The sequence below is a fragment of the Micrasema longulum genome, unplaced genomic scaffold (genome assembly GCF_059751315.1).
Source record: "Micrasema longulum isolate JH-2025_06_02 unplaced genomic scaffold, ASM5975131v1 h1tg000874l, whole genome shotgun sequence".
Lineage (NCBI taxonomy): Eukaryota > Metazoa > Arthropoda > Insecta > Trichoptera > Brachycentridae > Micrasema > Micrasema longulum.
Window position 1 is genome coordinate 708,201 of NW_028278066.1, and position 20,990 is coordinate 729,190.

The 20,990-nt window shown below is 33.2% G+C and overlaps 1 protein-coding gene across 2 annotated transcripts; it reads left to right on the forward strand.

The window, feature by feature from the left end:
- The first annotated feature begins 737 nt into the window (after positions 1–737).
- On the forward strand, positions 738–20,663 carry LOC148278486 (purine nucleoside phosphorylase). Of its 2 annotated transcripts, none has more exons than XM_088231341.1 (6): positions 738–1,177; positions 8,519–8,613; positions 12,395–12,591; positions 13,440–13,682; positions 19,556–19,699; positions 20,314–20,663. In XM_088231341.1, exons 1-6 carry the CDS (start codon positions 1,062–1,064, stop codon positions 20,518–20,520), a joined length of 1,002 nt encoding a protein of 333 aa, XP_088087467.1. In that variant the 5' UTR covers positions 738–1,061; the 3' UTR covers positions 20,521–20,663. The 2 variants fall into 2 exon arrangements, with proteins under 2 accessions (XP_088087467.1, XP_088087468.1); XM_088231342.1 differs by having other exon boundaries at positions 12,413–12,591.
- The last annotated feature ends 327 nt before the right edge of the window (positions 20,664–20,990 follow it).

Genomic DNA, 20,990 nt, shown 5'->3' on the forward strand with positions numbered 1-20,990 from the left:
TACCTACATACCTTTGCGCTCACACACGTATATTATTAGATCATATTTATAAAACTTTTTTCGCTTAACTTTTTATATTTACACGTAATAACGATGAATATATTTGACGATTTTACTCAAGTATTTAACCGTTACGTATTTTTTACGACTCCCTTAAAGCATTTTTATTTTCTATGGTTCAGCAACTGAAAAATATTGATGTTCGAAGCACATGTAAAATCTAAATGTTGCTTGAAACCGGAAATATGTTTTTAAACAAAACAAACCATCCCAATATAATTACGTCAAAATTAATTTCAACTAGCCAATTCTTGGCATTTCAATTTCTATAAATCGCTGTACTTGTATGGCGGGCGTACACCACTGATATACTTAAATAAAAAAATTACTATGTGGATACCTCAAGAGATTGGCTCATTTCACTTGTACCGTCCCTATACACACGGCACGGTAAAATTAGGGTGGGTGGATACTTATTTATTATCTTTTTTTTTGCGTTTTATTTATTTAGTTTCTACTCTCAGGTAAAAAAAATCAAAACAAAATCGAGTGGAGATGCTTGGCTTCGTGGTGCACTGGTTAGTGCGTTTACCCGCCATTAAATAAATCAAATAATTTTGAAGATTAATTATAATACGATGAAAATCAATCCATCCTATGTTGTTTTATTGTGCCGGGTGGATTTTTATTGTGGTGTGAAAACGGTCATTATTCTCACCACATGCGTTTGGTTATTTACTTTAGGTTCGTCGTTCAAGTGAATAGCATCAAAATGTCATGTAGACGTGTTTAATTTCTTTACATATAAAATTGTTTTTGTTTGAAGTTTGAGAGTTACAGTTTGAATGTAAGTGGAAAAATATCACATAATAAATAAACTTTGAAGATATCGCTTCCGAGAAACGGTATATAAGACGCCTCTCGTCACTGACCAATGTTTGTTTAATAAAGAGTCTAAAGCGAAGCGTCAAGGCACAACAAATTATTCTAGTTTATAACTGAAAGTATTCAGACGTAACAAGTGTTATTTTATTTAGTAAAATTAGCGAAAATTAGCGAAAATGTCTCAAATCAACGGGGTGACTACAAACGGGAATAAAAAAGCCCTTGATATTAATAAATTGCCGGAACTAAGAAGTGATCTTGGACAAGGGATTGATTTGCTGACTACATCTACGTATGTATTATTTTTAAATGACTATGTACCTATTCAAATATCCTGTTACTCTTATAAATATATATATTTTTTAAATTACTAGTAATCAGTATTCCTTTAGAAATCATGTAAAATTTAGTGGGTATGTTAGTGTTTTTTTCATTTTGTAATTAATTTATAATTAGTTTTATTTTTAAAAAATCTAAATTTTTGTATAACGAACAAAAAATATAAAATCACATTTTTTTTAATCTGGGTAGGTCAATTTTTTAAAAATCAAAGTACTTTCTGGATTTTATCCACCGTGGATTTTGTGCTTAAAAACATTTTGATATACTCAACATATTTTTGATTGGAATAACTGGTGAAAGGGGGGGGCTTATAACTGAAAATATATTTTTTAAATGGAAAAATGTAAAAACTTTTGGTTAAATCAATCAATTGAAAATTGAAGAAATGCGATTTTAAACATGAGCAGAATGGTGAATGTGAACGTTACACAGTGTGTAAAGTGCACTTAAATCAGCCAATAATCATTACAATATTTGAGTTTGTCCAGCCAATAATCGATCATTGCCTATGTAAATGCCTAGAATTTCATTTTTTCTTCTCAAAAAGGTTCTACATCTCCGTTGAAAATAAGTCAGTCAACAATAATATTTTTTAAATTATTTACATATTGTAAACAGATTATCATGCTTAGATGCATCTTTGTTATTTAATCTTTGTTACTTAAATATTTATTTGTTATTTTTTCACAGTTTGATTAAATATATCAAAATGAGGTTAATAAGGTACATAACGTTAGACAAACATGCATATAACCTAATGAAAACTAAAATTATACATTTATTTAAAAAAACTAATGAAGTCACCAGTTTTGGCTAAAGATAATGTTTTCTAGTAGAATAATTTAAATAATAAATAACGAGACTTACTTAATTCTATCGTAACGTTTTATTTATTATTTTTACCGCGTTTTTCTAACATTTTCAAAAGACAAAAAAAAATACAAAAGAATCGAATATGTTCATATTCCGAGAAACATACAATTATTTATCATTCTATGACAAGAAATTGAACACATTTTGAGTGAAACTAAATATTATTTTAAAACATAGGTTACAATAGAAAAGAAAAAAAAAGTTTTTTGTGAAATAAGTAAATAAAGACATTACAAAAGCAAATGTGTAAAAAAAGGTCACCGTAAATATTTACTTTTTCCCTATTTTTCCATTATGTCCTTTGTTTCTTTTCTTTGGCAGCTTTGTGATCCAAATTTTATGTTTTACATTGTATCTTGTGTTTTTGTAAAAACTGTATTTTTTCTTATTATTTGATGTTATTTTGTAAGCGTTATTTAATTATATAAGTACAACTATATTGGTTTAAATAAAATAATAATAAAAATTATTTTCAAAATAAGTAGGTAGGTATAATATAATAATAAATCATTGGTCGTGAATTGATTTCTTATGATTGGTAGTATTTTGATTTATTTTGATATATTTACTAAATGCGTTGAATATTGACATTCTAATTAGACGTCCATGACAGCTTTATAGTTATACAAACAAGAAACATATTGATATCTCGTTCCGTTCATTAAAAACATCTACTGACGTCAGCTTTAACTTCCATAAACTATTATAATATTATGTACTTACATAAATATTTTTTAATACATTTCCGTAAGTATAATCTGTGTGATGAAATTAATAATTCTTATTAGTAAAATAATATTATACGGGTTAATTGCTGAGGCCCTAAAATAACAATATAAGCAATTAATTACTAATCATTTTAAAAAAAAACAAATAGCGATTCTTAATTTCACTAGCATACAAGATTAGCTTACACAGTGGGTAAAATACTATTGCTATACTGAATGAGGAATTCAGTGGTTTTTAAAAAAAAAAATGTATTTATCAATCAAACTAAGCCAAATTAAAAAAAAAAATATGTATCGTATTATCATCGCTTTGATTTTTTATAGTTTTGTAATTTTTAAATTACACAACCCGTGATATCACGAGTTCAATAGGTGAGTTTTGCTTACATTTGAAAGTAGAACCCGTACCTATCAAAACACATTAAACAAAAAACATGGTTACCCGGAAACCGTAAATTTATCAAAACACAGCTCTCTTGAATCCGCGCCTCATATCTGAGGATGGTGATCACGCCCGACTCCAGACATGGCTCGTCTGTGGACAGTTTCCCTCCACCTGGAACGGTCTTGTGCTGCTATGTAGGCATTTGTAACTGATAGTTCTGATAATTCAGCAACCAAGCCGCTCCATCTTGTCGGTTAACGTCCACGGGACTTTGTCCCTTCGACACTTCCCAGGAGGATAGTTTTCTCCAAATTCCCTCTGGAAATATGTCTTAAGAACTGCAGGATTATATTCCTGCACATGGATGTTAGCTTTTCTCTTTTGTCTAGTTCCTGGAGTATAGATATGTTTAAACGTCTGATTATCCATGGAATCCGCAGCATTGGCCGCCAACACAGACTTTTGAAAGCTTCGATTTTTTTTCAGATTCTCTTAGTGTCCAACACTCCACACCGCACATGAACACTATGAAAATTAAGGCCTTCACCAGTATTTTTTGGTGTTAATGATTATACTGCGATTCTTCCAAATCTTCACCAGCCGACTTATAGCATTTTTGGCAATACCAACACGTCGCCTTATTTCGCTGATGAGAGAATCTAGATAAATGAAATTTTAGACTCATCCTACGTTGTGCAACAAAGATAATGGTGCTACTTTATTAGCTCGTTCAATGGCCATAAGCTTAGTTTTGATTCATTGAAAAACCCGGGTCTGAACTAGCAGCGTCCATTAAGTCGATTAGTTCTTTCATTTCAATTTCTGACGCATTAGTGTGGTGTCATCAGCATACATCAGGTTGGATAGCTTCTTTCCTCCAATCGTGAAACCTCTTGTCCAGCCGTCAAGTGCCTTCGGGTGATATATTCACTGCTGGAGACTCAAACAAGGCTGACGACAAAATGCAACCCTGTCTAACGCCTTTTCGAAGTGGGAAGTTTTTTGACAGTTCATTGATGAAATTCATTGAGAATTGATAAACTTTTATTGTAAAGTAATTTTATCAGTACGGGGGTATTGATTGAAGACAATGCATAATTTGCTCCAATACGCCCAGTCAAAAGCTTTTTATTATTAATGAAAGAGAGAAATGCAGGTTTGTTAAATTCACTGTTTTTTTTCGATAATTTGCCTGACATTAAAAATCTGCTCACGCGTATCCTTTCCCTTAACAGAACCTGTTTGCTCCTGTGGGATTTGCCAATCCAGGAAGCATTTTTACCTCAAATGTAAAATGTGCAGTAGAATTGTACTCGCATGCGAAGTGAGTGCAATCATCTTACAGTTGTCGCATTTGGCCGCTGAACAACACAACAACGCAATAGTTGATTAGTTAATGTTCGATTCTAAAAAAAACAACGTCAAACAAGGACCTATTAGTCCAGTCGAACTAAACAAATCGAGTGAAAAAATCCAAGAATTTAGGAAATGGTCCTGAACGCTTCCCTAAAACTTGGGTTAATGTGTATCAAAAGTTCCCGATGGGGGGGGGGGGGGGTAAACTCTAGGAGATGGGGGGTTTTTTCAGTTTTTCGCATAAATCTCGGAAACTATTACTTCTACCGGTATTTAATATATATCTGCTTCTACCGAAACACAATCAATTACAAAATGAAAGGTGATATAATTGCCTTTAAAAACAATGATTGACATTTTTGTTCTAGGACGTTTGGTTGCCGAGCTATGACCATTTAAAGTTTGGATGCCAAGGCAAATTGCATATTCAGCGTTCAAAATCCTTCCAAACTATTTTTTTTTGTATACGATAAGCATTTAGATGGAAATAATGTGTGTAGAAATTAAATTTGAAGTTTTTTAGAGAAGAAAATGTGTGACAGTTTCCGAGATTTATACGAAAAACGGAAAAATTTTACCTTAAAACCCACCCCCCCTCTCCTCGAGCTCACCCCCCCCCCACCATCGGGGACTTTTGACACATACCAACCAAGTCTAAAGAAAGCGTTCAAGACCATTTCCAAAATTCTGGGATTTTTTACACCGATTTCCTTTTTTTTGTCTAATTTAACTGGGTCTAATCAACACATAATAATTATATATTACATACATCTACGAGTACTTAAAAATATAAGAAAACTAAAAACAAAAAATATTGTTGAAATATAAGTCACAATATTTTGTTAGATAAAATACGTAATGGATCATTATTATTTATAATTACATAATCTTTCATAATTGGCTAAAAACGTCGTGCATTTATCAGTAATAATTTAATTGTTTGATACAAAATTATCACCTTGCTGTTATAACATCGTTGCAATACGATCTTTAAATGTGTTTATTTGTTTTTATGACCATAAAATTCCAGTCATTAATTTAATCGAACCCCGATCTTTAACCACGTACTCTGAAAATTAATATCATTTTAAATTCCTGGATAAGTACCCACTTAAAAACTTAAAGGTCAAATAATGATAAGAACTAATTATAATATATTAAATCAACAACAAAAATGAATATAATAAACGAATGTTTTCCATGATTGCATGTGCTTCTTGGATCAACTTTTATTAATTTTCTGACAAAGTGCGTTAGGCATATTTTTGTAGATATATAAAAATATCTACAAAAATATGTATTGTATTGATAAAACGATTTTTTTTTTTTTTATTGGGGATATCAACAGTAATACATGTAACAAAAATATAACAAATAAAATATACAGAGAATAAAACCAATGACAGATATCCACAGAAATACATTAAATACACGTACAATACATACTAGTGTGTTTGTGTGAGTGTAAGTGAGTGAGAGGGTGGGTGAGTGGGTGTTATGTTGGAATGAGGGTGGACATGTGTGTAAATATCAATATAATCTTAGTATTAATGAAAACCCGTACAGAATCAAACGTTTCGACCTCAGTTGCAGGAGCCATCTTCCATAGAGTAAAGTTTGTATGTGTTATGTAAAAAAAAATATGTTTAATGTCAGTGAATCTGTGATCAAAAAATATCCGAGCATTTAATTATTTGATATTTTAAGTTCGTTCAAATTTTCGTAAACAAATTCTGGATGGAATTTTCAAAGGACTTTCTTCAAGGAAAAACATGGCAAATTGAAGTAAAAAATAATAAGGGGTAGAATCATAGATATAGGTTTCCCTATTACTTAATTACTTACTATCGGCATCGTGGTGTAGTGGTCAGCGCATTTGCTTAAGCTGGGGTTTCCTAGGACAGCGGTGCCCGTATCTTAACGGCCGTAGTGAACGGTGATGTGGTGGACAGCCGTCGTAACAGTGACTAGAGAGTGGTTTCCAAGGAAAACGGTTTTTATAACATTTATTAACACCGTTTTCCTAGGAAACCACTCTCTAGTCACCGTTACGACGGCTGTCCACCGCATCACCGTTCACTACGGCCGTTAAAATACGGACACCGCTGTCCTAGGAAACCCTAGCTTTACCATGCATGAGGTCTCGGGTTCATTCCCGACATGGTTGACATGAAGTATTTATTTAAAAAGGTGTTTTTACACTATGAAATATTCTACTGACTAGTCCCTGTGTCGCGATAATGAACGCCATCTTCACCTGTACATATCAAGACCGTACACTTAACTTCTGTACTATCTCTATCTACCTCGGTATGTTCTACCGACTTGTTATCTCGACGTCATATGATCGAATACAACCAATGAATGACCCTGAAAATTTAGTCCACGTTCCTTACTTCGTTAAAATTTAAAATAGTTCTCAGTTATATTTTAAACGGGCTTCTGTGATAAAAAGTGCCCACTTTAAAGCGATTATAAACTCCAATAAATCCCAATTCAAGAAAAAAATGCTCGCTTGAACATGATTTTTATATGACTTTTAAAAAATTACCAATACGGTAACGATCATCTGTATTTATCTATCGAGCGATTACAAAGCCGGTTCCTTCAACGTCTCGATACGTACACTTAGGAAGATAGTAAAACAGATGGATAAAATATAATGACTGAATTTATTTTTTATAGTGGCAATAATCTGACACCTACGAGTAGATGCTCTTATACGTTTAATAGACAAAATCTAGACACATTATCCGTGCATCTATGCGTTAGTTTTAACACTGACAGATTCAGTTATGTCGGAATTTAATTCGACTTCAAAATTGACTTATTTCTCTCTCACCTTTTTAATAAGCTTTTAAGGAAAAATGTGCCAACTTCAAAACGATATATTTTTTTAATAAATCGTAATTAGATGAAATATTGCTCGGTGGAACTAAATTTTTGTCCCTTTTAACGCGTAGATATGCGTATCGAGGGGTATAAACCGATGTACTTACATCAAAACCTGAAGGTAAGGGGTCGGTAGTGTATCTTCGTAATCGCTTGAGAGAATTTATCTTGAACTATACCGTCGTGGTGAAGGTATGATGTCCTTAGCTTCCCATCATAATCGCGGCCCTTGACTGGTACCTGAAGCGTAGGACTGATCATCTTACCTTTATGTAAAAAAAAATATCAAGATACACTGCAATTGGTGTACCAATGCAGTGCCCTATGCACCATTGGGTGCGGAAAGGGAATGATGATGATGTAAAAAATGTTAGGCAATGTATGACGGATATTTAAACCAGCCAATGACAAGTAATGTAAATGCCTGGATTTACATAATCCATTTTCTAAAACATCCCAGTTTTTGCTGAAACAAAAAAAAATGCATATTTTTTGCGTTATTATTTACCCAAATGTAAAATTTTCAATGCATTAGAATATTTATGTACATCGTTTTGGCACTAAAAATTTGAGATTGGAATTAAAATTAAAATTTACTTTTAACTTATTGGATTTACAACACTGAACACATGTTTATACATATATATATATATATTTAAATTGCTATATTTAGAATTTGCATAATATAAGTGTCCGAATGTTTTTATAAAAATAATTACTGAATTAAATTTTATTTTAACTTTTTGTATGTACATATTTGAACATTAGCATTATGGCAATTTCTTTTCTTTTTTCACTTTTTTTACAAACAAATTCATATCGATACTAGTCTTCAATGGGAAAGGGAATAAAGAGAGAAGAAAAAATGAGAAATTAAGGAAAAGAGACGTTAATTCAGGCGTTTTATCTCTTTGTAAAATTATCAATGGATTGAATATGGACGTCATCCATTGCCCCTTCTCAAAAACGTTCTCCATCTTTGTAAATAAAATAAATCAGTGATAAAGGATTTACACTGATACAGGATTTATTACATTTTTACTTATTTATTTTACAGATATACTTATGAATCCTTACTGGAAACAGCCAATTTTCTTCTGGACCGAATCTCCATCAGACCATCCATTGGAATAATTTGTGGATCTGGAATGAGTAAGTTAATTACAACATTACATTGTTCATTCTATTTTATTTTATCCTAACATTTAAATTCTTTTTTACAAGACTTTCAATTTTAAATAAGGAATAAACGATATGTGTAAACAGGATCTAGATTTTTTTAAATATGTTCAAAGCATACATTAAAAAAAAATTTTGTGCAAATGGTTGTGCAAAAAAATTATGAGAATTTAGCGTTTTTATTATTAAAATTGCACAATAGTTTTTCCGTGTTGCCTGTAAAAAACAATTACATGAAAAAACTAACAAATTTAATAACTTATAGCAACAGCATTTTATCGATATCATGTTAATTTTATATATCGATAAAATATATGTATCCATACTAATGTTATAAAAACGAAAGTGTGTTTGTCTGCTTGTTTGTGTTTATTTCACGTCGAAATATAAGGACCGATCGACATGATTTTTGAATAGTGATAGCCGGAGAGCTGACAAATGTCATAGGCTACTTTTCATCACGAAAAAAGTATCTCTTAAAAATTCTTAGCGGAAAGATGACTTAATAATAAAACAGAATAACGATGCTATATCGCCTATCTGACAATCGGTCGGCGTCGTACTATTTGGTAAAACAATCGGAACTATCGGACCGTCGTATTTTTTGCAAAGCGATAGTTGGAGGGCTGGCAATTGATACCGGCTACTTTTTATTCCAAAAAAGATATTCCATCGGGAATTTTTTATTGTTAGAAGTCAAAACGATGCTATTATTTAACAGACCATCGGATTCACGCGGACAGAGGATGTGAAGGCCGGGAAGTGACACTGGCTATTTTTCATTCCGGAAAAACATCGCATACCTTCGGAAAACTTGTCTTTTGAAAATTAAAAACACAATCCAAAAGGTTCTTTGCTGAAAAATGCTTAGTAATTTCTCCCTAATACCCCGCAAGCGTAGGAAGCCGCGAGCTAGTTATAATAGATAGTATTAATAATGTGAATTATTCCTATATTTTCATTCCAAAACGAGAACTCTAAAATTTCGAATTCCTTGAACGCTTATTATTACAAAATAGAAGGACATTATCTGATCGGATTTTATGTTACTTCATTATATCTGGAAACCTCGCAAATTATCCGAATGTTTGAAGGAAAAGAGAACCATACATACATAATATTATCTTAGGGTTAAATGCAAAACCGTCACTGTGCATAATCAGAATTTATGGAAAGATCAAGAAAACCACTACCCAAAATTTCATTTATTTTTATTATTAACATATTACAACAGAGATGAAGAACATTTCATCCTTTTCACACCTAATAGGGCACTGCATTGGTTCCCCAATCGCAGCAAATCTTAATCATTTTTTGTTACAAGAAGGAAAGATGATCCGTCTTACGCTTCAGGTACCAGTCCAAGGACTATGAAATATTATCGTGTGAAAACACCCTTTTAAATAAATATTTCATATCAAGCATGTTGGGAATCGAACCCGAAACCTCTTGCATGGCAGGCTAACGCGCTGCCCATTACACCATGAGGCCGACAAAAACATTTTAGAGAAGGTAATATAGATGTCTAGGCATCTACCGGGTTTATGACCTGTCATTGGCTGGTATGAGTGGCCACTTTACACACTGTGTAACATTCACCATTATGCCCATAGTTGAACATCTATATTCCTTCGATTCTTTCGTCTTTTGATGTTTGTGAAGTTAAAGAGCTGAAACCTTGATTTATGCGGGTGAGATTCATTAGTATGTAGGTGAAATAATTCAATTAGATGGTGAATTGTGCCTAGTAGGTGAATTGGTTTAGCCGGATGAATCTCACCCACATAAAAGTCAACAGTTGGAAGAGTTGAGGAAATGTGGATGTTTAAACATAGGCAGAATGAGGAATTTTACACAGCGTCTGAAGTGGCCACTTGAACCAGCCAATGACAGGTCATAAGCCCTGTAAATGCCTAGACTTCCATATTCCGTTCTCGAAAATGTTTTCACTCTCTGCTGCAGCAAATTCAAATATGAATAACTCCCTAAGGAGGAAATCCAGCCAGTCTGCAAGTATTTGGAGATACTCAAAACATTGTTCATAAAACATGTTTACAAAAACACTATAAAATGCTCTTATACAGGGTGTTCTTTAAACCCTGTCACATCCGAAACCACAATGATCAGTATGGACAAGAAAACATATTAGCATATTAAAAAAATATATTAAGAACCAAGAATTTTATTAAAAATAAAATATTCAAAAAAACAAATGGTTGCTTACTTCTGCAGGGGAGAAGTGAGGGGAACGCGGCGCAGTATCAGACTCCCCCCTCCTCGTTTGTCCCCTGCAGAAGTAAGCAACCATTTGCTTTTTTTGATATTATTTTTTTAAAATTTCATTCGTTATAAAAAAATAATTTAATGTGCCAATATGTCTTCTTGCTCATACTGATCATCGTGGTTTTGTATGTGACGGGGTTTGATGAACACCCTGTAAAATCCCGTATAACTTTAATTTTACAGTCTGAATATTAATTTGCAATATAATCCTTTTAAAAACAAGGCGGTCTGACGATGGCCACGCCGCGAGAACAATCAAATCGCTTATTAATTTACAAAACTAAAAGATATCATTAAGGGTGCGTTTTTTAAATTTCATGATTAAACTAAAACATGATGCTAGAGAAGATCACAATCTCACGGAAGTATTTCCTGAGCAATAGGAAATTTTATAATTGAAACAAACTGTCACGAGACTCGAGTCTCAACGTGAAACAAAAGAAAATATAAAAAAAATGTAGAAAACTAACATCTTAAAGATTGACTAAATCATTTTTTTAAAATATCAAATAAACCAACCAATAAAATTTAAACATTAAAAAAACAGTCATCTTATTGGATATTGTTTTTTAACTCGAGTTTCTTCGAAAAATGTTACAAAAAAATTATGTATTACTAAGGAACTAGTCGAATCCCTCTTCTTATTCATTCCCTTTCCGCACCTAAAGGTGCATAGTTGTTCAACTGTTCGCCCTCTTCTAGAATATGCCTCCGTGGTCTGGTCTCCATTATATATCAATCGCATAAATCCAACATCGCTTGCTTCGAAAAGTAGCGTGGATGCTTGGACTAGAGAGAGAGGTAATTATTCTTATGCTGATATAGAGTCAATGTTAAATATTTCTAGTCTACAAAAACGTAGAACTAATATTGACTCCATATAAATGTTCGGCATACTAAATGATGTAATCGATGTTCTATCATTACTGGGACAAATAAAATTTAATATTCCGACTCGTAGGTTGAGAAAAAATGAAGTACTGTTCATCGATCAGCATAGAACAAACTATGGCCTTAATTCTCCAATGACCCGTATTTGTCGTATTGTTAACTCAAGACAAGATCTGAACTTTTTTGGTTTAAGTTTACAACGACTTAAACGAGCACTAAATAAATAGTCCAGATCTTGTCTTGATGTCCCTCATGTTTGTCAATGCTTCTTTTCTTTTTTTTTAATGTTTTAAACTATTCTTTTATTATAATATTTAAACCCTATAAATTGTATACATGGACAGTGTCCGTTAATAAATAAATAAATAGAGTAATGCATTAGTACACCTACATTGTATGGTACACTGCATTGGTACATACAAGGAACTAGTCGAATACTAATATAAAATATTATATTAACTTTAGTTGCAAATTGACAAAACTACCCTGTTCTTTATATATTGTTTTTTTTAAGACCCACGCATGTCTGTGTTTGATCAATGAGACTAAGTACAGAGCGGAGTGTTAATTTAAATTGAAGATCCTAAATTATTTTCAGGCCCGCTGGCCGACAGCCTGACAGAGAAAGTGTGTTTTCCTTACGAGGACATTCCTAACTTTCCGCTCAGTACCGTGGAGGGCCATATCGGGCAACTGGTGTTCGGATACCTCGCCTCTATCCCGGTGGTCTGCATGCAAGGGAGATTCCACTATTACGAAGGATATCCACTTTGGAAGGTAAATATGTCAAAAAAGGTGGTTTGATGGGATTTGGTGTGGTTTAGTGGTACCTGTATTCAATATTTTTGTATATTTACTTTTATGTTTAATTCAAGTAAAATAATACCTGGGGTGGTATTCTGAATGCAGAAGCGGGGTAGAAAACGCATTTTCAACGCGTATTTACGTACTAAATACACGCTAACGGAGCGATCTCTTTGCGCGTAATGAGGAAGTTCAGCGTTTTTTTTTTAAGTTTATTATTTTTTAAATTTTTTGTATATCGTATTATCAGCGCTACGATTTTTTATAGTTTTGTATTTCTGAAATAACTCCGCGTGTGAGGTTCTTTTCCGCTTATTCTCGAACAGTTCTTCCCATTGGTACATCCACAGCAAGCAAACCGGAAATCTTCAATAACTCTCATATGATGGGTTGATTCATATGAACCCGTGAAGTCTTTCAAACTAGTTCATTTTTATCAAAATATTTTTTATTGTTTTTTTCGTACATTTTCAGGAACTTAACCGTACAATTTAATACTCCGTTTTATTTAATTTAATTTATACTGCGCGCAAGAAATCATTTATTGTATCTAATTTCCCGTAGGGCTGAAGTTCCTCATTCCGTTCAGAATACCAGCCCTGCTAAATGAGTTTGAGAAAGGAAAATAATGTTATAAAGTCAGTTCAAGTTTTTGTAAACAATATTATGGTTGTATCCAAATATTTGCCGACAAATTCTGGATTTATCCGAGGGTGGATGTTATAAAAATCTCAAGTGAAATCAAACTATCTTAGTGCCCCTTTCATTTTTTTACATTACCTTTCTTAGATTTGGATGCTAAATTCAAAAACTTTTTTTAGTGTTGTATGCCGATCAGAGTGATGAAGTTATTAGGAGTCACACATCTCCTGGCCACTAACGCAGCTGGAGGGCTCAATCCTGACTTTAAAGTTGGAGACATTATGCTTGTAAAAGACCACATCAACCTCATGGGTTTCGCTGGCAACAATCCTCTACAAGGACCTAACGATGAAAGATTCGGTCCGCGTTTCCCCCCCATGAACAAAGCCTATAATAAGGAATTGATTGATATGGCTAAAAAGGTAAGAAATATTTTAAATTTTATTTTAACACGAATAGTAAATATAACAAACGAGTGAAAATGTAAAAGCTTTTCAATTTTGGTTGGGTCTATACTTTATTTACAAAACTTAACCTAGTTTCACATGCTGGATTTTTGTACGTGAATAAATTATACTAAAACGGACGGTTTTAACGGACCGATATGTTCAGTGATGCTGAAGTTCTCCAAAGACCCAGAGCCAACGGAGAACTGTTGTCGTGTGTAAGGTTAGAAACGTCTCATATTTGGGTTATGTTCTGAGGGGAGATAAGTATCAACTTCTTCAGCTGATAATCAAGGACAAGAAGAGGGACGGCGGGGAGTTGGCAGGATGCAGTTGTCCTGGCTGTGGAATATAAGAGATTGGACAGGAGTGAGAAGAGTTGAGCACCTGTTCCAAGTAGCGCAGGACAGAGATGCTTTTGCCGCAGTGGTCGCCAACGTCGGGGGGACCTGATTAGGCACCGGAAGAAGAAAACGGACGGTTTGGGTGACCATTAATAAATTAGGACCTAATTAATGCCCCATGAAAAACATTCCTTACAACCCTCACGTGTTATTACTTGTAATAATGCAGGCACAAATATTACAACACCAATAACCCTCGTCCTAGTGCAAAAGTAGTTATGCAAGTATTTTGATTAGGTATAAAATAAATTACTGAATTAAAGTTATTTGCATTAAAAATATATAATTTTAATCGTTTGATTGTTCAACCCTGTTTTTTGTTTTGAAATTCACTCGCTTAATAATAGACGGTGTTCACTTTACAGCAAAAACCCACCCGGCCCGATAAAAAAACTTTAGGTTGGATTGACTTTCACATTACTTTTTTTAAATAATAATTTTATTTATTATTCGGCAGGTAAACGCACGAACTAGTACACCATGAGGCCAACTAATCTCCACTCGATTTCATTCAGCAAAATTTTCACCCGCTAGTGGAAACTAAAGAAATAAAACAAAAAAAACAAAATAAATCATTGTTCACACACCCTAATTTTACCGGGCCGGGTAGATTGGCACTACACATACATGTCATGTAAAATGGGCCATACTGTCATCGTGCTTATTAGTTCTTTCGCGAATTCTTGTAAAAATAACTACGTACGGTTCATTATACGGCATGTACCTATTACGCAAATTCTGATGCTTTCTCTATAAAAAAGAGAGAGACTATTTTAGAGGATATGCGGTGGAGGATAATTTGGATGAATAGGTATTTAAACATTGGTTTGCTGTCGCTCAGATGTCGCTTAGATACTGTGAGAAAAAGACAACTGCACGTCGGACTGTTTAAGCCTAAAGAACATCGACAAAAACGACGATTCCGCCCCCCAAAACTGAACCAATTTTTTTTTAGATAGAGTATCGAAAATATTTATCATATTTGTTTGTGTACCGTACCTACGTCCGAGATAAAAATGGATGCTTTTAAAGGTTATTGGATGGTCCTAGTTCCCATAATAAACTATTTATAAAAATATAAAAAAACAACAGAGACATGTCAATGATAAATATCCATAGTGTGTAAATAAATAATTTCTCTAGTGCGGTGTTTTTCAATCTTTTTTGAGTTCGCGACCGCCTACGAGTAGAAAAATAGCTGGCCATACCTTACTTTTTACTTTTGGCTTGCTTGTGCCCGTGACCCTTGTAGCAAGTCTTCGCGACTCACAGGTTTAAAAGACACTGCTCTTGTGCCATAATCTAAGGAGAAAATACGGAAATACAAGGGAAGAAAGGTAAGATCGGAAGAATGAGGAAGTTCAGCCCTACGCGAAATTTGATATTAAATATATATTTTGTGCGCGTTAAAAATAAGAGCATTAAATTGTACGGCGAAGTTTCTCGAAGATGTATGAAAAAAAAAAATAAAAACGAACGACTTTGTAATTTTAAAAATACAAAACTTTAAAAAATCATAGAGCTGATAATACGATGCATATTTTTTTTAAAAGCTTAATTTAATAGTCTATTAACAAATAAATAAAAATTAAGCCCCTGACTATCCTCATTCACAACAACATAAAACAATCCGATTCTTTAAATTCATGGTATAAAATTTATCAAGTAAACTACTTTTGTATTATCAATAGAATGGATTACACAAAATGCGTCAATGATGACCCGAAGCCGATACCGCCAATAGTTTAATATGATAACGATTAAAATTACATGCAGTTGATTTGTTGACCATACCTAAAATACGAGTTTATGTACCTAATCTTAGTCAAATCATGAACATGATATTCAGATCAGTGAGGTTAAGAAAACAATTTAAAAATCAATAAATGTTGTTAAATATATAGATATAACCACTTACCGACTATTCCATGTCTACTGGTTTCGAGACATACCCGTATCTTCGTCAGGACACCAATTAAACCAAAATGCAAAACCCACTCTACACCTTCACCGTGGTTGTTGCACAAAAAATAAAACGTACGTTTCGGAACCGGAAGACATAAAAAGAAAAGTCGGTAAGTGGTTAAATACAAGTACCGTCAAACGTGACAATTTTGCCCAGTTTTAACAAACTTTTACAATATCATTTTTTTTTTGTATGGGACTACTCCTATCCATTTTGTTGATTAGTGATACTAATTATTCTGAGCGTTTTTACAGGTACAAAATGTTTGCTTTTCTTTTATTTATGCAATTTTAGAAGACAAAACATGCTGGGCAAAATTATCTCCACTAATTGACAATTTTGCCCACTTGGTAAATAAATGTTTTTTTAGGTTTTATCATCCTTATCATACGGTTTATTACTACTTTTTGGGCGAAAAAAACTGTTTATGTTTAAACAATAGCATCATTGAGGCATCACCATTATAAAATCAATGAAAAAAACCGGTGGGCAAAATTGTCAACTATTTCCTCAATTTTTCTATATAATGTGGATTTGTGGGCCAGGGTTGGCACATAATTGGATTTTTAACAAAACCAAAGGAGTTTATCTCTAATCCTTTTAATTTGTTTGTGTTTGACTATGCATAAGCCAATTATTTTTTTTTACAAACCATTTCAGTTCTGATGCGATTTTCGTAATTAAGGGAGCTTGCCCCAAAAACGATTTTTCTTTAAATGTGTATGTAGAAAAAAAACTATCTTTATTTTTTTGTAGAGCAGTGCAATTATTTTAGATTACCTATACTTTAAAATTGTATTTTATGTACAGAATTCATAATATTGTGTATGTTTTATTTTCTTCTTTAGACTGTTAAAAATATTTATACGAAAAACATTTAAAATAAAAAATATGTACTGTACAAGTAACAGTTTGGACTGTATTCCACAATCCTGTAGCAAGGGGTAGGTGTTGGCCGTGTCTCACTGCCGTCGTCGCTCTCGGGGTCGTAAATCCCGAAAGTTATGAAGTCTCGAAATTTCTCTCAGGTCCGGTGTCACTGCGTAGGTCGGTGGAAGATACTGGTTCGTAGTCCTGGGGTGAAGCGATGGTCAAGTCCAAGGTGTAGATCCAGTAGTAGAGCGGGAGGTCGGGCGGGGTGACGAAATGAAACGATCAGACTAACGTGATGTCTCGAGGCGAACTCAATATTTATTATTTTAAATGTACACATTATATAGGGCGTGTTACGGGCTCCCGCTACCTGCGTCCGAACCGGCGTTAGGCCAATACGGGAGTGGGGGGGGGAAATACCGCTCCCACTATACCCGGCCGGCGCGCCTCCCCCAAAGTGCATATAGGGAGGTGCCGGCGCTCGGCCCGGTCACTTCGCTGGGAGCCGCCGCACGCGCCACATCAATTACAAAATGCCTTTTTTAAGGCAGTCCTTAGTCTCGTTTATACAAATGCATGTTAGGGCAATAACGGGTCAAACGTCTAGATTCAGGCCCTTTTTAGGGCCTGTAACACAAATTTCTGCTCTATAATACCCCGGTATCGCTAAAGTCAGACCCGAAAGTGGAATATTCATCCTTTATTGTGGGTCCAACATTTAGCCTACAGATACCGGGGGCCCTAACTATATTATTGCATATTTCATTCATTTCACATTTTTAACCGTCCGTTACAAAATAAGTCTTCATAATTTCACAAAAAGCTGGCAAATTAAATAAATAAAACTTTCTAAAATGTGGTCGGATATTCTTACATTATTTTTGAATGGTAAAAATTAAAATTGGTTTTTGTATAACAATTTTTAATTTACTCACAGAAAATGACTCAATCTTGCAGTTTTTAAGATTTACATTAAATTTATGAAAACCTTGACGCAAGATTACAGGTTCAGGTAAAGATTTCACTATGTTCTAGTTAAAAACATTAGCAATATCCTCAGAGATCACACAAAGCTCCTTTACGTTTGCGTCTTACAAATGACATAACAATATTAAAATTGTGGTAGTTGATGCGATGATAACTTAACCGACATAATATTTGTCATTTTATTGAATGTCTCAAAATCTGTTGATTCATCAACTGAGCAGGCATCAAAGTCTGTTGTTTCCGTGTCGCTATGACATTTTTTTCAATGTTCTCTTCTATAAGGTGTAGGTATCTTTTGATCCTAATGGCAGAGAAAAATCGGATGGATTGTTTACCAATTGCTGTGTGGTATATAAAGTTTAAATGAACAGAATAACTGGCTTGTCATTTTCCCCCATCAGATTTAAAAATCTTATTTGTAAAATCTTTAGCAAAAAATTAGATTTATGGGCCAGTTTGAACAAAACATCCCGTTACCTCGTTTAAAATCATGTTTTTGCCGTTTACTTCATTTTCTTTTATATTTTCTACTTTGTTTTTTTCTACTTTCATGGATAGTGTTTTTTCAATTTAGTATGTAGCGATAACCCTAGACGTATATAATATATATTGTGTTTGTTCAAATAGATGTACAGAAATACGTTCTATAGCGTCTTTATTATGTATGCAATGAAATATATAAAACTTACTTTACTCCTTTCAACACAAACTCCGCAACAACAAAAGTTTTGACAGTATTTGTAGATATACTAAAACAGACCTTCAAGTTCAAGTTCAAATTTCAAGTGATCAACTGAATGAAGCTGGCGGTAAACTAAATATTTAGTTTTCCCATGGAACTATCAAAATATACTTACCAAATGTAATTTATATGATACCAGTAACTTTTCTTACTTTAAAACTTGATTTTGTTAAGGATTTCGGCAGTGGGCAAAATTGTCATGTTTGACGGTATTTAATAACATCAAGTAAAATTATTTTAACTAAGTATTTTCCTTCGCACTGTTAAAATTAAAGAAAAAATCTTTAAAAAGCTTCTGCTACTACTACTACTGCTATCTTCACGCCATTTTCGCGCAGGGGTAAGCAGAGAGGATGGAGGCACTCGGTGTTCTTACGGCTTCCCCGTCCCTCTTTCTTTACTTAAAAACAGCAGTAGGTAGGTACTGGAATAGAACGTGACCTTTTATTATTCTGGACAAATTTTATATGGTATTTTTTGTGAAAATAACCTTAAGGGCACTTTACAAAAAATATTCCAATACATTTTGCGGTTGTGATTCTAGAATCATAAGAACTAATTCCCCGATTCCTATAGGGAAATACCAGTTTTTTTTTGTTTACATTTTTTAAGTAATAAAAGTCTATGAAATACTGTCCAGTAAAAAAAAAATGCTGAGTATTAGTAGCATAAAAAATATTTTTAAATTTGTAATTTTGAATTCCCGCAAAAACGGCCATTCCATTGGCCACGCCCCTAATACGTCACGATTCATGTTTATTTGTTCTGACCATACAAATTTGTTTAGAACATTATCACCATACTTATTTTCTCAATAAACGGAGCCTTTTAATTGTGTTTTTGATGTATTTTAATTAAATTTGTTTTTACTTCACAGGTTGCCAAATCACTAAATTTTGACGGAATAGTTCGAGAGGGTGTATATACGTGCCTTGGAGGTCCTAATTTCGAAACTGTATCCGAACTAAAAATGCTTAAAATGTTGGGAGTTGATGCAGTGGGAATGTCTACAGTACACGAGGTACGATTTTTATTAAATCATGATTTATAGTATTTATTTTAACATTTTTTTACTATAAAATAAGCTACAAACTTTTATGAAAATAACCGACACCCGGTAAAATCAAATTTATATTGTTTGTTAGAATGTATTACGATGCTCTCTATAGAAATATTAAATAAATTTACTGATAATATACAGACCTGCGTAAGTACCTACTTAAAATCGTACACGTACCTAATATTGCATCGCCGGCGATTTGTATAGAAAAAAGTGCACTATTATTTTTTTCAATAAAAAAAAATCAATCGTAATTATTTTCTAGAATTCATTTTACATATTATTTGGAATAAAACGATAGTGCAAACTTCACAAATCATGTGGTTTTCAGTGGAATTTCAAAATGGCAGACTGGAGCACGTGCAAAAACTGCTTAATCTGATATTATTTTCATTTTCCTCTTATTAGTATGAAACTATAAAGAACTGCAAAAAAACACTAAGATAAATTTGGCAATAAAAAAAATAAGAATGTATATTTTTAAAACAAAATTATATAGTGTAAAGTATATATTATTAACCTATGTTTTTTAGGATTTCTTAAAAAATATTAAACATTTTTTTATGATTATCCAGGTTATAACTGCTCGACATTGCGACATCACCGTATTCGCCTTCAGCTTGATAACCAACCTGTGCGTGACGGATTACCACAGCTCTAGTGAAGCTAATCACGAGGAAGTAATGGATGTGGGAAAACTTCAACAAGCAACACTGACCAAATTCGTTTATCGTTTGGTAGAAGAAATCAACAAAATACAAAAAAAAGCTGACCGAAAATAGAAAACCTAGTCCTACTTTATTGTCATTGTTATTTATGAACGTACCTAGATACAATTTAGGATAAAAATATTAGTAAGTTTATGCACCTAAATGGATTTTATAATATATAATTATGTAATAAAATAAGTCACCATGAAAATAAACCACAGATTTTTAACCTTTTTTTATATAGTCCTTATTGTTTCCTCTTGCCCTCTTATTGCATGTTTTTTTGATATTTTTTTTTCCACTCACAATATTATGAAAATACGTAGGACGGGTGCTAAAGTAATTAGATATGCTACAGTATTTGGACATTCTAAATCTAATGGGCAGAAATAAATAAATATAATGCGTTCATTTTAATAAAAAGCCACATAAAAAAATGTTTATTATATGGCGGAGATAAATTTTGACATTTTCTTACTTTTGACCATAAGATTTAAAGAGTCCAATTACTATAGCATCTCCAATTACTATAGCACCCACCC

Coding starts and splice junctions, on each gene's coding strand:
- LOC148278486 (XM_088231341.1), top strand. CDS start 1,062: ATGTCTCAAATCAACGGGGTGACTACAAACGGGAATAAAAAAGCCCTT. Junction 1,178..8,518: donor GATTTGCTGACTACATCTAC/GTATGTATTATT, acceptor TTTATTTTACAG/ATATACTTATGAATCCTTAC. Junction 19,700..20,313: donor GAATGTCTACAGTACACGAG/GTACGATTTTTA, acceptor ATGATTATCCAG/GTTATAACTGCTCGACATTG.